Source organism: Ptychodera flava, chromosome 13 (assembly GCF_041260155.1).
Source record: "Ptychodera flava strain L36383 chromosome 13, AS_Pfla_20210202, whole genome shotgun sequence".
Lineage (NCBI taxonomy): Eukaryota > Metazoa > Hemichordata > Enteropneusta > Ptychoderidae > Ptychodera > Ptychodera flava.
The window spans coordinates 2197344-2212795 of NC_091940.1; the positions used below are offsets into that span (position 1 = coordinate 2197344).

The 15452-nt window shown below is 36.9% G+C and overlaps 2 protein-coding genes across 2 annotated transcripts in view; both read left to right on the plus strand.

Moving 5' to 3' along the window:
• The first annotated feature begins 430 nt into the window (after nucleotides 1-430).
• LOC139147072 (tyrosine-protein kinase receptor Tie-1-like) lies at nucleotides 431-6219 on the plus strand. Its single transcript, XM_070717927.1, has 5 exons — nucleotides 431-508; nucleotides 2168-2208; nucleotides 2488-2587; nucleotides 3496-3595; nucleotides 3749-6219. Exons 1-5 carry the CDS (start codon nucleotides 459-461, stop codon nucleotides 3776-3778), a joined length of 321 nt encoding a protein of 106 aa, XP_070574028.1. The 5' UTR covers nucleotides 431-458; the 3' UTR covers nucleotides 3779-6219.
• Nucleotides 6220-9743: 3524 nt separating this feature from the next.
• The window catches only part of LOC139147069 (uncharacterized), a 38679-nt gene continuing 32970 nt past the window's right edge, over nucleotides 9744-15452 (plus strand). Inside the window, exons 1-4 of the mRNA XM_070717925.1 lie at nucleotides 9744-10013; nucleotides 12765-12811; nucleotides 13418-13495; nucleotides 14343-14447. Coding sequence (XP_070574026.1) covers nucleotides 9941-10013; nucleotides 12765-12811; nucleotides 13418-13495; nucleotides 14343-14447 — 303 coding nt within the window. The 5' untranslated portion in view covers nucleotides 9744-9940. The remainder of the gene's footprint in view (nucleotides 10014-12764; nucleotides 12812-13417; nucleotides 13496-14342; nucleotides 14448-15452) is intronic.

Below are 15452 nucleotides of genomic sequence, written 5' to 3' on the forward strand. Positions count from 1 at the left end.
TCAAGTCACAAAGTAACGCTATAGTACACTACTCACAGCTTTTCTTTGCAATTCTAAGCTGTTAGACTTAGTATTCATTGTTGAGTTTTCTCCAGGTGTCTAATAATAGTTTTATACATGACGGGGATAACACGGCAAAACAGTAGAGGGAAAATACCCAGAGGAAACAATCCCTATAGAGAGGACAATCCCTGATGCATGAAATTTTGAGCATGGGTAGTTATACATTTTCTATTCCTTTGATGATGAGTTCAACACTAAAGTCTTGGCATATTGCACATACCTGCTAAATTTGTATCATCTGTTGTAAACGAAGAATTATCAAAGTAAAAAAAAACAGAGGTAAAGTAGTGTCATGTTGCAAAAAGAATACAAATCGACCTCTGCATTACAATGTAATCATTTTAACGTTGATCCTTTCTTAGTCTCAGGAACAATGCCTTTTACCATTGAAATGGATGCCGGTCGAGTGCCTGACAAGAGGAATATTTACATTTGAGAGTGACATGTAAGTGTAGAATGGAGACTTCATTGTTTCAACAAGTGACAAAGTGTAGATTTTTTAGCTCAGGTGTTCACACACGTGGGCTAATGTCGCAGCGATGTCTGTCTGTCTGTGTATCTGTGTGGCGGGCTGTCTGTCTGTCTGTCTTTAGGCCCGATATCTCAAAACGGCTATTTAGATCAGAGTCAAATCTAGTACATAGATTCAGTTTGCAAATGGAAGAAATGACTAGTTTTTTGAAAGTGTGGCTAGCTTACTTTTTGCTCAATTGCATAATTAGTGATTTTAGAAAACACTGATATACATTGAGAACGACTGCACAGAATTAGATGAGATTTGCTACAAAAATATTGATCACACCAAGATAGATCAGCCATGAAAGGTATCAAGGGTTGGCATGAAAGATAATTGCTGATTTGCATATTTAATTAACTTTCCTAATTAGAGATATATATCTGAACTGACAGGACCAAAGTTGATGAAACTTGCTATGTTCATTAAAATACTATGATATAACATTATTGAGAGAAATTCAGTATTTTTACTTCAGCCAACTCCTCATATGCATACATAATTAACTTTCCTAATTAGGGATATATCTTAATTGACTGGACCAAAGTTGACGAAACTTGCTATGTACATTGAAGATACTTTGATACAACATTGTTGAACGTTACTCGGCATTTTTACTTCAGCCAATTCCTTATTTGTATATTTAATGAACTTTCCTTATTAGGGATATATATCTGAATTGACTGGACCAAAGTTGGTGAAACTTGCTATGTACATTAAAGATACTATGATATAATGTTATTGAAAGTAATTAAACATTTTCACTCCAGCCAACCCCTAATTTGTATATTTAATGAACTTTCACAATAAGGGATATTTATCTGAGTTGACGTGACCGAAGTTGACGTTACTTGCTATGTACATTGAAGATACTTTTATACAATATTATTCAAAGTCATCAAGCGTTTATATTTCAGCCAATTTCTAATTTGCATATTAATTAACTTTTCTAATTAGATATATATATGTACTTGATCAAAGTTGGCAAACCATGCTATGCACATTAATTATACCAGGTTAAAACAATATTGAAAGTCATTTCGCATTTTCATGTCAGCTGATTTACAATTTGCATATCTAATGAGCCTTCACAGTTTGGTATATTTAGCTTCAAGGACTTGACCAAAGGCAATTACACTTGCTATATAAAGTGGTGATATAATGACAGCAGTCAAAGAAATTTATTATTTTATTTAAGTTAATTACAGATTTGTATAATTAGTGACCTTTAGAATTAATCTGTGGTGAATACTGTTCATGATGTTGATCATAACACTTTCAAAGACGTAGAAAACATGTGATAAAAGTTTGAATTTACACACAACTGCAAGATATAATGAAACGTGAGCATTTTCAGTTCATATCAGGTTTGTAAGTTGCAGATATCCGGTCACACGTTGCATGACATATCTAGACTGAGTCTATTTCCACTTGATGGCGGGAGATATATGACGGTCAGGCTCGCTGTGATGATGAAATCTAGTCAACGTTTAACAGTCAATCTGGTATTTCACGTGCAGAATGTAATATGCATCAAAAAATAACATCAAAAAACTTATAAGATAATCAATACGTGTTTATTTTTTCTAGATGGTCGTTTGGTGTTTTCTTGTGGGAACTAGCCTCCCTAGGTTAGTGCATTTTATTTCGCCTTTTAAATTTTAAGATGATTACAAACTTAGCTAATCCACTGTAAATGTAGAATGTTCGAGTTTTAACCAGGTATCCCGATTAAAATTAAATGAATGTCAATAAAACAGGTATGCATCGACCACGAATTGCCGAATTGGAGGATAATTACTTCGACAATGCGACAAGTTTTGAGCGAAGAAGCAAACACCCACTTATGTACGTATGACTATTCTATGAAAATAAATTAATGCTCGTTTTTTGCCCTTCTATTATTCTAGGGGAGCCACCATTTGCTGACGTTGATAGTTCAAATGAACTTATTCGACGTATAACAAATGGAGAACGTCTTAGGAAACCTGCCAGATGTCAGCCAAGATTGTAAGCACTTAAAAGTCTTAAACCATATCAAAGAATTTGGTGAATAACCTTTAAAGGTTGTCGGTGGTGATCATTAACATGATATTCTGACATCTCGCCCATGTTTCATTTCGGAAGTACAAGTCAATACAAAAGATGTCAGAGGCAGCAAATAAAGCTGTTTCTAAAAAAAAACTGTATCAGTGAGCGGTTTGTTAGCGGTCGGGTAGGCAAGTTCCTTCTTTTATCAGCGGAGAATGAACCGAAAGGCAATGGTTATGATAAAAGGACGGGGAAAGTTTGTTCTTTTGTTTTGCAGAGTTAGGTTTGGCAAAAATTCCGGTGAACGGCCAGTGAGAATGATTTTTTTCCCTTATCAGTCAGTCAATCAATCAAATTTATTTCTATGGCGCTAAAATGCACAACATAGTAGTGTTTATTGGCGTTTACGGTGTTAGATCAGCGTTGTTCAACATGCTAAACTAAACAGATGAGTTTTGATTTTCTCCGTATAGGCTAATGTGTTTAGAGGGCTTAGCTAACGATAGTGCTAGCCAAACTCCGACGGCAGGGCGATAGGGGTCTTTTTAATAGGGAAGAAATTACTAGTGAATTTGTTGCACGCAATTGTTGAAAGAAGATGGGCAAATTTAAAATCGTACAGGGAGGACAGCTGCAGAGATTTTCCTTTTCCACTTTCAAAATTTAAGTTGAATTTTGTTACCATAAGTCTAAAATATTATTAATAAAAATGAACAACGCAATGGCTATGACTTCAAGAAATCGGCTGCCCGACCACCCCTAGCATATCAATCCTAATGATCAATGAAAGCGTAACCTTTTATAGGGACAACAGCATTCACAATCGTCAGTTTTCTTTGACATTGTACTTAAAAATCACAAAAATCATCGTTGTTGTCTTTGTTTAGTTACGAGTTGATGTCAGAGTGTTGGAGCTCTCCTTTTGAACTTAGACCCGGAACCGATGACCTGCTGGAGGAATTTAACAACATGATACGAAAACGTCAGGTCTGTGAAAATACATCATTCTCTTTGGTTCTTAATACTGCGTTCTAGATATAAGACTATCAATTTAGAATTTCTGTATTTCGGAAAGTAAAACGCAATGAATATTAAACCGTCTCTCACTGGTCCATTAACTTGTTCTTTTGTCTCATTTAGGGCCCTTTCACTGGTAACATGCAACAATAACGCACTTTGAAAACTTTACATGTACGAGTATTCTGCAGCACCATCTTGGATACAGAACGTTTTTAACTAAATGGACATACGTGTACATCGAACTCTGCTAAAACACAGTGGATGGAAATGCTCAATAAACCTACTACAACAGCTTGCTACCATATTACTGTCTTTCTTGTAATTATGAATGCATGTCAGCGCCTGACAAGAACATTTAAGAGTGTTGACTGCATTGTTTTAAAGTTTGCATTTCACTGCGTAACTATGTAGTCAGATGCCAGTTACGTATAGACAATGTAGTAAAACATGATTCAGTTGTGTAACTTTGATGTCGACGTAAATTGTTCAATAAAATAAAACTAATAATATGCCTCGATACTCGAGCATAACCTTGCATTTCAATATACTTATACGTTTTTCAACCTGTAAGCAAACTTCCACGTGTAGCAGTCCAGGTTATTTCCAAATTGGCGACTCATTATGCATTCCGACTACAAGCCAATCATCGACCAGATAACGTCATTAATAGGGTAGAGGTCACACCAGAGTCACAAATCACCCGCCAAGAGTGATCGGCAGTTTTCGGGCGCTTATTAAGCCTCTATCCAATGAAGTTCGACAAATTTTGACTATCAACATGATCCACGTGTTCTGCATAAGATCACAGACAGAACGAGTCCGATAAGTGGAAAAATAGTCGATAAATCTATGATTTATTTCTACCGCCAGTTTATCGATTTGTCTCAAGTACCGAGAATAATTTTGTAGATATTCGTCATCTCTATTAGAAATACTGTTTTCAAGGTTATTTGTGTAGGTATGCGTATGGCATTTTGCTAGAAGTAATCTGAGCGATATCAGAGCTTTAAAATGCTACCTAAGTTGCGATTGTCCGAAGCAGACTAAAACATACGTGATTTTGAAAATGTGTGTATAGGCCTACAGAATGACAACCCAACTGTTCGGGATAATGACAGAATTCGGCGCAATTAATTGTTATTTCACAATCGACATTCGTATTTCCGTGAAATGTGCAACGCCAAGTGTTTTGGCAAAACCTCTCCTCCACAACTTACGATATTTTTCGACACGGATCTACGATAATACACAAAAAAGTTATGTGAATGGTGCAGCGGAGGAGTTTATAGCAAGATGGAGTTCAACACACTATGGCGTACGTAACCATGGACGCATGTGAAGGTTGCCAGGAAATACAATTTTTACTGGTGGCGCGCTTGCCGCTGATTGGCTAATGATAGGAATAAAATATTATGGTATAGCGTCGCCAATTTTGGAAATGACCCGGACTGTGTAGGTTTAACTAATAATTTTTTTTTTTTGTTTGAAAGCAGACTTTATTTGTTGTTTTCACATAGGATTGTTTGTGACTCAAAGGTATAGGTGTCCCGCCGGTTTATCATTCAGCTATGTGAGTTTCTCTCATAACCTAAACACAGTAACCTGTATAACCTTTTCATTTATTTCATAATTGCATTCCATCTTTCGTATATTAACAGTTTTCTGTGACTATTTGGTCTTAAAGCTGCTAAACTGAGTAAAAATCAATCTTATAATAAATACTGTGGCACCTCTCAGATGAGTCGGCCTTGTTGGTTTTGGTTAAGTATTTTTCCTTAAATTGTAAAACTTTTGCACACGTTGACGCTCGGAACGTCAGACAAAGTGTTAATTATTCATACTATGTGAACTGAGAATGGCAAAGTTAATTGAGTCACAAAAATTAAAAATTTGCTCATGAATTTCGCCTTAGCTTCTGTTTGGTTTGATTAATTGTATCCTCATTTTGTCAAAGATTAAAATACTGCTAGAGGGCGAGAATGGCATACTTTAATTAACGATTCGCCTCGCCTTGGATTTTGTTCATTGTTTAATCTCATTTTCAACCTGAAATGTACCGTACATATCTTTATCAAATCAAGTACAAATTTCAACAGTAAAAATTTCGCTGTTCAAACTTTAGTAGAGTAATTGTTGATATTGGAAGACATACAGATATTGGAAACAGACTTTCCCCTTTCTGTGGAAAACAAATGTATCAGTCCAAGATGATCAAATAATTTTCTCATATATTGTCCAGTCTACCCAAAAGTACGAAAGAAATTATTGCCTGGCTATATAAATAATAACCTCCTCGAGTGAAAATTGCATCATTTATTTCTACAAAGAATAATGATATTTTATTAAAGCTTTCTAACTTAATTTATAAAGAAATGTTGATGAGAGAAGAGAATGTAAAAATACTGCAATATGTACGTTGTATTCTCTCCTTTTCATTGAAAATATTTAGTTTTGTGTGGATTAGTTTTTAAGAACTGTAAGTCATTTTCCACATGTTTTCCTTATATATTTGTTGTATCAATGTAGTTTTATTGGCGGTGGCCATTTACGTGATTAAACCTGCCACTAAAACGGCATCAGTGATAAATTCATCTTCAGTTGTCGCTGAGTGTGTAAAACCACAAGACTATCAGTTCTTCGAAACCCTTTAAAGTTACGAAAAACTAATTGCTGAACAACCGATTCAACAACCGATTCAGACTTGCACACCTATGCTGACAACCTGCTGCCCAGTTACCAAGGAATATATTGTGGACGGTCACCGTAAATTGGACAGATTTCTCATGCACCCATCTAGGCATCACTGATGCGTCCGTGTCTTTTGTATCTATGAACTCGATAATGCGGGCAAGGCCATCACATACACGTTACAATATTCCTTTCTAAGTAGAGCTACAGTTATGTACCAAATTATTACTCCTGTTCGACAGTAGTCCTATTACAAACACTGAGAGATCAGAACCTGAATCTTTCATATCGTTTTGTGGTAGGTTTTGTTATATTTTGTCTTTCGTAGACAACAACGGGATAACAATGGTTATCATTCCTGGCAATGAGTATTAACTTTTCCAAGGGGGCACTATGCTGCTCTTCCTGTACGTGCCCTCCAATGTGCCAATAGGGTGTCCGACATAGCATACTAACTACTTGCATACTTAGGGAAAGGGCACAATTAACGGAAAGGGATAACCGGAAGAGAAGATGGGATGGTGCCTTAACAAAATGAGTGCTCAAGGAGTCCTTCCAAATTTAAGAACACAGTGACGAGGTTTCCAACATTTTAGTCAATGCAAGTCACACAGATAAACCACTCGGAATTCTTTCATTAACCTGTTTTATGACTTTATCCAATGTTGGAGGCTGTATTCCAATGACTGACAATCATAATTTCGCATTAATGAAGCATCACTTCATCTATAATTATGTAACTAGTATCATTAATTGATCACAAATTGTGCTCGTGAGAAATAACGTTGACTGTCAAAGTGCGGGAACAAAAATGGACAGCAATGGTCGACTATCACATGGAGGTTCTAAAACGACAGAAAATTGACTTTGAAAAAGAAATATGTTCACACAAAGTCATAATCTAACAGATATAGCTATTTTAGCATTAAAAATATTTTGCATAGTTTGCCTTGGAGAATCCAAAGTATAGCGTGTTGATATTTTTGGTGGAATTCTGTCAACAAGGGGGCTCATTGCAGGAAAAGTGATGGAATATTTTCTCTTCAGGCCCCTCCCCTGTCGTTTACTTTGCTCGTTCCCTTACACATGTTCAGATGTTCGAAAGTAAGGCTTCAGTCATAACGGAGAGTATTACTTGATCTACCATTTATGTATTTCTAGCTTTATTCAATTCTGTGCGTAAAATGTGTGAAGGGAGCAGTTAAATGTATAGTCATGATACACATGTACAAATTTGCCTTGGATTTCATTACATACATGCATCGGTATGACTTAATCTGTAAATAAATTCATCACCTGACAGTTTCTGGCGGATCTGAAACCATTGACAGTATTTCGACAGTGACATGGTTACATGTACGCAAAGGACAGTGGGATAAACATTTAGTAGATTGACTTTCAGCACAGGATGAAAGTCAACGGTCTGGCAGTGATTTAGAGCCAAGTATCCAATAATAATACACACTTTTAATGTGCTACCTCACATCTCTCTCCCTCCTCTCTCTCTCTCTCTCTCTCTCTCTCTCTCTCTCTCTCTCTCTCTCTCTCTCTCTCAGATGTTCCATAAATAACAATCTAACTATAATTTTATGGGTTTATATTCCGGTGAGTTATTCGTATGGGGTCCCATTCTTCATCGATATTTAGAGTGAAACCGTCACCTCTTAGAGGTTCCACCCTCAATGGCTTTCTATAGTAGCACATTTGTCCATTGAAGACCATGTGCGAGAAGAAAGTTGCATATTTCTCCCATTAGACCCTAACAGTGATATGCTTGTTCATTTTCTTTCACGCCTTGCTCATTTTTGCAATGGTGTTTTCCTAATGTATATCATCAGTCGAAATCAACGTAAAAAACATTAGTCAGGTGCCTTGGTGATGGTCAGATCTGAAAAGTTGACCCGTAATATGCCTCGAGACAATAATTGGAGTTACTAAGTCTGAATCAGAACGATTGTCGACATGAATGCGAAAATCGCTGACTACAACCAAGCTCTTTTATGATTCAATTCTTTCAGAGACTGATAAATTCCCTGGAAAATTCATTAATCATGGTTGATCCCCGTGGCTATAAACAACCATTAGTCAATTCAAAGATGACGAAATAATCATGTTATTTCCAATCGGTGACTTCGAAACAGTTAAATCACTGGCCACTTTCCAGAAGTGGTAGTGTTACAAACTGATGACGTCATATCTGTGATGGACAAAACACAGAGGTGCCGTCATAGCAGCACTTACTGCAGTTTGTTGCGCTACCAATCTGGAAGTTACAAATCACCTGCAGAGTCACAGCGGGTTGAACGTCAGACGTGATTCATGATTTAGTGATAAAAACTTTGCCTCCACATTTGAAACATGACACCTGATATATCACATGGTCAGTGAGCAAAAACGAAACCTGAATGTTAGTGTCAACACAGTCCCTCTATCCACGGGGGACTGTGGTGTCAATTTTCTTTAACCATATGGCAGTCTATACAAATACATCAGATTCAAAAAAGCGTTACAGAGTCAGCCACGATGCAACTGATATCAACGGGTTGAGTTTTTATAAGGGCGGTCTTGCTTGCACACAACATGACTTGATTCGTTTCTTCGCCTCGATAAAGTTTGTATGTGCGATGTGTGATAGTGAGCATGCGTGAGTGAGTGCTTCACGAACTCTACAACGTGTGGAGCGGTATCAGTCAGAAAAATTTAACAACTTAGCCGGCTATTGAACCACTCTTATTAGAGTGGGGATTTAGTCGAGCGGTTCTCTCTGAGGCCTCTCCGCTAGGCGACTGATGCCGTATGTTGTGGGTTCGAACCCGATTGAAAACTAGCCGTATATTGATTATGTTCGAGTGGTCACTGGTAATTCACTTTAATGGTGGTACTGCCTTAATATTCATACTCATGCTACGATTAAAACTGCAATATTTATATGACTGTCGAGGAACAGTAGTACTTGACAGTCACTCAACTGAAATGGATGCCTTGATATATACAATTGTGGCAAATTACAAAAAAAAAATTCATGCAAAAAGTATAATAAACAACCAGATGCAGAATTCTGTTGGGAACACTTTGTATAGTGGATGTTCTTTGAAGCTTTGGAGAACAACGGATGCGACTGCCCCATCATACTGAGAGATGGAAGCTGCAACCCCACTAACTATTAGCTTCCTCATAGTCTCTAGCTGTCCATGCCAATCCTTAATTTAACTAAAAAACAATCCCAAAAATGATTATAATATGCATGTTACTTTATTTCCAGTGGTAGGGCCTCTGCCCATCGCACACACAAAAAAAAATACATTTTGCAGAGAGAAAATGATTATAATATACCAGTCAACATTGTACAATCATCTATCTCTATTGATCAAAGGGAGTGTTTATCTGTCTACTTCTTCTAAAGAGGCAGTAGTTTTTCACCCAGATTACATTGTTTAAAAAATGTGGCCGACAGCTGGATTGACCTCGCCGTCCGGTCAGGCCTGTATGACGTTTACGTCATCAAAGAGACCTCTTCCTGATACCATTTTGGTTGAAGTTAGCAATAGTTCAACAGGATTATAATGCTGACTGCATTCTGCATGAGATATGTTCTAGTTCATGTTGTGACACTGACAGCGAACAATGAGTAAGGGATCCATGTTTCAGCTTTATTTCGTTGTGTATTGGATAGGAGGAGTGAGATTATCACCGACAGGTAAGATAAGAATTCCAGCATTTGAAATACTGGATATTAAGATGTCAATGTAGATATGTGGACTGGTACAATATCTCGCTAGTGATTTTTCACGGTGCCACTTTACCAATTAGACATTTATTGCAATTTAAATACATTATGGCCTGTCCATAAAACAGAAATTCAGCTTTAGACTCATCGATTTAATATAAAAAACATATACAACAACAGACCACAACATATGATTTATAGTGAGTTTAAAATTGACACAGCAGTAGGCATAAATAACTTCCTAATACGCACGTTTCTACAATCCTGAACCATATAGCGCTTCCCTGACCTAAAAAGAGCGTGAAATTGACAATGCAGAGGATGAGTTGAATTATTACGGTCTATGGTTGAATCGCAAATGAGATTCTATGTATTCCTTTTCATTGCGACGATAAAACTTGATAACACTTTTGTACGTAAGTCCGGACACTCTAATATCTATTTTAGCCCATCCCCAGCTGCTTTGATGTTACTTGTTTTCGATTTCTTCACGTTCGTTTTCTTTAATGCTGCTTTATAGAAATGATTCACCCGCCAACGATTGCAAAACGTGAATGAACGGCTACACATGAAATTGAAGAGTGAAAATTTCAAGGAGTGTAAATTATGTGGTAAAAGGATAAAATATATCACAAATTGTAACAAAATTGACCATGGCCGTATTGAAAGTATTCGAGCAAAGTGTGTCGAGTCTTAAACCTTATAAAAACGTAAGTTTTTTCGAATATAAGCTGACTGATGCAGAAAGACGTTTTTCAAAGACTTGGTTACTAAATGTTCGAATATGAAAATACTACTATTACGTTGACCATGTTTAGCAGGATGCGCCCTTGAGACCGGGACCATAGATAGCATGCTTTTTAACCTTAAGGTCCCTCATGACTGATGCCAGCTCTTTAGTTAATTTCAGTTCTGTCATTCACATCAAGCTATTAAGCGTAAGATGTCGAGTCCTTGTTGGCAGGCAGCTCGAGATGCATGTTTCACATTGATTTAAGAGAATGGGGTCAATGGTTGCCGGAAGTACAAACCCGTGTTATTGAGACCTTGCCAGGCCTGGTGTTTTCCTAACTTAAACATCCAGGATCACAGGTATTTAGAGCCTGAATACAGCCGAGTGCTGTGCTATCAGTAGACTTAAATGATACATGGTCGGTGATACTGAACACCATGTACTCAGTTTTCCTTGCTTCGCTTATTTGGTTGGAAAGTAAAGCGATATCATCTGAAAAGTGAAGGTCAGGTATGATGACCGAGCTGATTCTTAGAGATCCTCTAGGCGTGATAGTTAATCAATGGTGCTCTTAATATTGCAATGCCGGTCTCAGGGCAGAGAAGGGTACTGTGATGAAGATATACGGAGCAAGAGAGTCGCTTTGCAAAACTCCTGCCCGAATTTCAAACATGTCCAGTCAGGTATAACAACTCTATCCATGGTACAGGAGATAATTTTCAGTCATCATTTCCGAAAGTGAATTAATTAACGTACCATGTTTGAATTTAACTCAGTCAGCTGTCTTTGAGATATTGCACCAACACACATTCAACGTGGTTCTTATCACTAGCTTAATGAAGTTTCGATTAACGATACCACACAAAAAGTTAAAACAAGTACGAAAATCGTTTAGCTTCGGGGATCGTTTAGTTTGGGGATTTTATCGGAGTTTTTGACAAAAATGACTGAAGCCATTGAAAGAAACAATAATACCAAACATCAATACAAAGAACAAGAGGATTCTGAGAAGATGTATGTTAAACTGAAAATAGCAAAAATTGTAGTAAAGCATTCATTGGCGTGTGAAATATATTGATTATAGTCTGTATGATAAGCAATACCAGGATACTAGGTCATAAAGTAATCATTAACATGTCTGATTGTACAGCGAGAAATAAAGCTAAGAAATTTTTAAAAACATATAAAAGACAAATTGATTCGATAAACAACGAATGTGAAAAGCTATGCCAACATTTAAGCTATTGGAGCAGCGGTTTTGGACAGTATTTTTTACAAATCTCATCGAACTTGCCCCAAAAATACACTACTACATACTTTGTCATAGTTTGAACAAATCTGACTGAAATCGTCCCTAGGAATGGGTGTACCAACTTGCAGAGCAATCGGACTAGCAAAATGGCAAATACTGCCCCAAAATGTAATATTGTATTTATATCAACATTAAAAAATTTTGAACAAACCCAACTAACGGCATCCCCAGGAACCCCAAACTGAATTTCAAGGGTGGACAAGCGGGTTTTAAGAAGAAGATTTTTAACTAAAACTGCAAAAAGGCAATATTGCAGTTTCGTCACAATTTGAATAATCAACCCTACTTACCTACATACTGAATATCAAAGCTGTATGACTATTGTTTCTTCAGAAGAAGTAAATTGTTGACGGACGGACGGACGGACAACTGACAATCACTTTATCTGACAAGCTCCGCGCCGCTGACAGTAAACCAAAAAGACTTATCAGGCAAAGCAGCAATACTCAGTCTATCAGCTGACGTAATTATTGCATGGGCGTAATCGGCATATCTGCTGAGAAAAGACATCTTATGTTTGTCTCTGCCCGATACATCGGATCTCTTTGAATTGTCTAGATTAGACCGAGTGCAGATCGTCGACGAGTGTTGCCTTTAATGTCTTGCAGAACACTAACTTCTCAATGTTTGTTTGTTATATTAATGTAAAAATAAAGTATGTGTCGTTATTCTGTAGAAACAGACAGAGGTGCAATTTGTGGTGAAACTGTGACAATTCCTGAGGTTAGTTACTCTTACATTCTTTCTCTTATCCCAGCCAATCAGATAATTGGTTTTTGGATGTATTAATTACTCAATCAAAACAAACAAAACCCTTTCTGCCCACAAATTGTCAAGTTCAAGTTTATTATTGTAAGTCTTCAATCATACATAACAATAGACAGTTATTTGTAGATACCTATTAATGTTTGACGACCATGACCATTGGCATTGTCGAATGAAATCTCGAATAGAATTTTAGAGCGACTAGGGAATGCTACGAATTGTTAACGGATCGGAATCAATACTAGGTGTATGTCGAAGTTGACACGTACTCATAAATTCAAACTAACTCTTCCCCATGTGTGTCTGCTTCCCTTGGCAAGGCAAATATCTGTGATAAGCCTATATTTAGAAATGGGGAAGGATTCCGATAGCGTGGGTAAAATTTTGATAAAGATAAGTCGTGCAGCATTTTTGAGTAAATTAGTAACTGTTATCATGATCGATCATGTGACGTTGGTGAATTCTGTCGATAAAGTATGTTGTGATTTGTGGATTGTATAGATGCTGACAATAAATTTTATTTCTTTGTTTGCGCTTGACCCTGTTACATCTTCTTCTTTGTAGAGCACTGCCCTTGGGTTGAATGTGTATCACATAGAAATAGAAAATCACCAACATCTTTACCTCAATGACGGTAATGTGGTAAGGACAAAATAAACTTATCGTGGACTGATTATTTTTCATTGTTGCACAAATTGTCAAAATTACGAAAGACTTTACGAATCCAAAAAACGAAAAAGTATACTATAACAGTAAACACCAATCTAGATAGACTTCCTCACACTGTAACTGAGTTGCTATTTGACACATCATGTTCGATTGAATGTCCCTTTCTCCCTATATGTCACATTGACAACCTAACACCAGAGTAATCTTACATGGTTTGGTTCCACAAAGCGTTATTATCTTCCAGTCCCCGTGCTGCAAATACATAAGCTATGCCGAAAATAGATAGCCCAGATTGCAAAGTTACCAGGGATGTGATACGTAAACAAACTACAAATGTCTGAGGAACTGATAATTAATATTTGCTGACATTATCATGCCACGTCAGAAAGGTTTCGAAACCCTTTTTTAAACCCGATAACAATCCGAAATTTCAAGACTGACCAGAGTTCTACCAAACAAAAGTTAACACTTAACACTTACTTTATCTGTTAGAAACAATATACCGTGAAAAATCTGTCAAATAACTTTCGATAGAAAATTACTGACTTGGGTTTTTTGTTTGAAGACGGTTCTATTTTTTTTAAATAAAGAGTAATTCTAAAGATAAAGTTCAAAGAATGACACAAAGGTGTCGACGATAAGTTATCGCCACACAGACTATATGTGCTTGACAGGCAGTTCATAACAGGGAAGTTCCATGTCTGTAAAGATCAAAGAGACCGCAACCTCGTCCTATGATAATACGTTCACGAACTAAACAGGATGCAGTTGACAATTACACAGGGCCGTTTTTTTATGTTCTGTGTATTGTTATTTTCAGAACGAACGCTTTGGATATAATCCTGAAAGTGGCAATGTTAATCTAACAGGGCTGCTGGATTATCAGATCAAATCTTTGTATGAATTACAGTTTAAAGTCCGACCAGTAAGTATTTCTCAAATAGTTCCCTCATTAATCCACTCTACAGATATTCAAAATAAGCTTATTCACAAGATACAAAAAGTACTACATTTATTTCAAAAGGTGTCACGGTTCAATAAAGTCACAGAGTTAAGTGTAACAATCTAACAGTCTCACTGAAGTTAATGTTTTCAGAGGTATGAGTGGAAAATTAACCCATCATCTGCCTATGGCAAAATTTGATTCCCAAATAGAAAAAACTGCTGGATATGGCGGAGCAAAAGGCCACAATGACGAATGGGATTTGAAGTAAATCACCAGTAAAACGGGAACGAGTTATTGACATTTCTAAAAACTTTCATCAAAAGGAGAATCGAAAGTCCATATCACTAACATTTTCAAAATAAATTGGAATTTTGCTTGCAGAAAGTCACGAAAATGTTTTAACTGATACAAACATAACGTAACGTAAACAGCATTCATGACAAACGTTTAACTTTGATACATTTTGCAACAATTTGACTCAGTACGACGTTTGTTTGGCACCTCCACCTAAAAATTAAACTTACAGTGAAAACCACTTACGAATGGACGATGAAATTGATCTAAATGTTATCACACTTTTGTAAATGGTTTGTAGAGTTGTTCCAATATTTAGGCCTACTGCAGTATCAGTACTTGTAATTAAGTTGCGGCAAACAACAGACGGATGATAGCGTTGTTTCACAGTAGGCTTCCACTGTAATTGTTTAGATATGGCTGTGTACCCAAATTTCTGCACCTGCCTATGGCGTGTACGTGTCTCAACTTCTAATGTATTGTAGGGCCTGTGATTCCTACACTGAATTTCAACTGAGACACAGCTCAAAATTACTTTGACAAGGATACACAACAAAAAGACTCGTTAGGACTTTCAAAAAGTTCTACGGGCCATATGACGACATTGTGGCCAAATATGACGGTAGAGTTGACTTTTCAGATCCTCAGATTCAGATCCTCAGATCCTCAGATTCAGATCCTCAGATCTCA

What these genes read in the sequence shown, in the direction of transcription:
- LOC139147072 (XM_070717927.1), top strand. Translation starts at nt 459, where the DNA reads ATGCCGGTCGAGTGCCTGACAAGAGGAATATTTACATTTGAGAGTGAC. An exon ending in GTGGGAACTAGCCTCCCTAG is followed by an intron (nt 2,209 to 2,487) that starts GTTAGTGCATTT and finishes CTATTATTCTAG; the next exon opens with GGGAGCCACCATTTGCTGAC. An exon ending in ACATGATACGAAAACGTCAG is followed by an intron (nt 3,596 to 3,748) that starts GTCTGTGAAAAT and finishes TGTCTCATTTAG; the next exon opens with GGCCCTTTCACTGGTAACAT.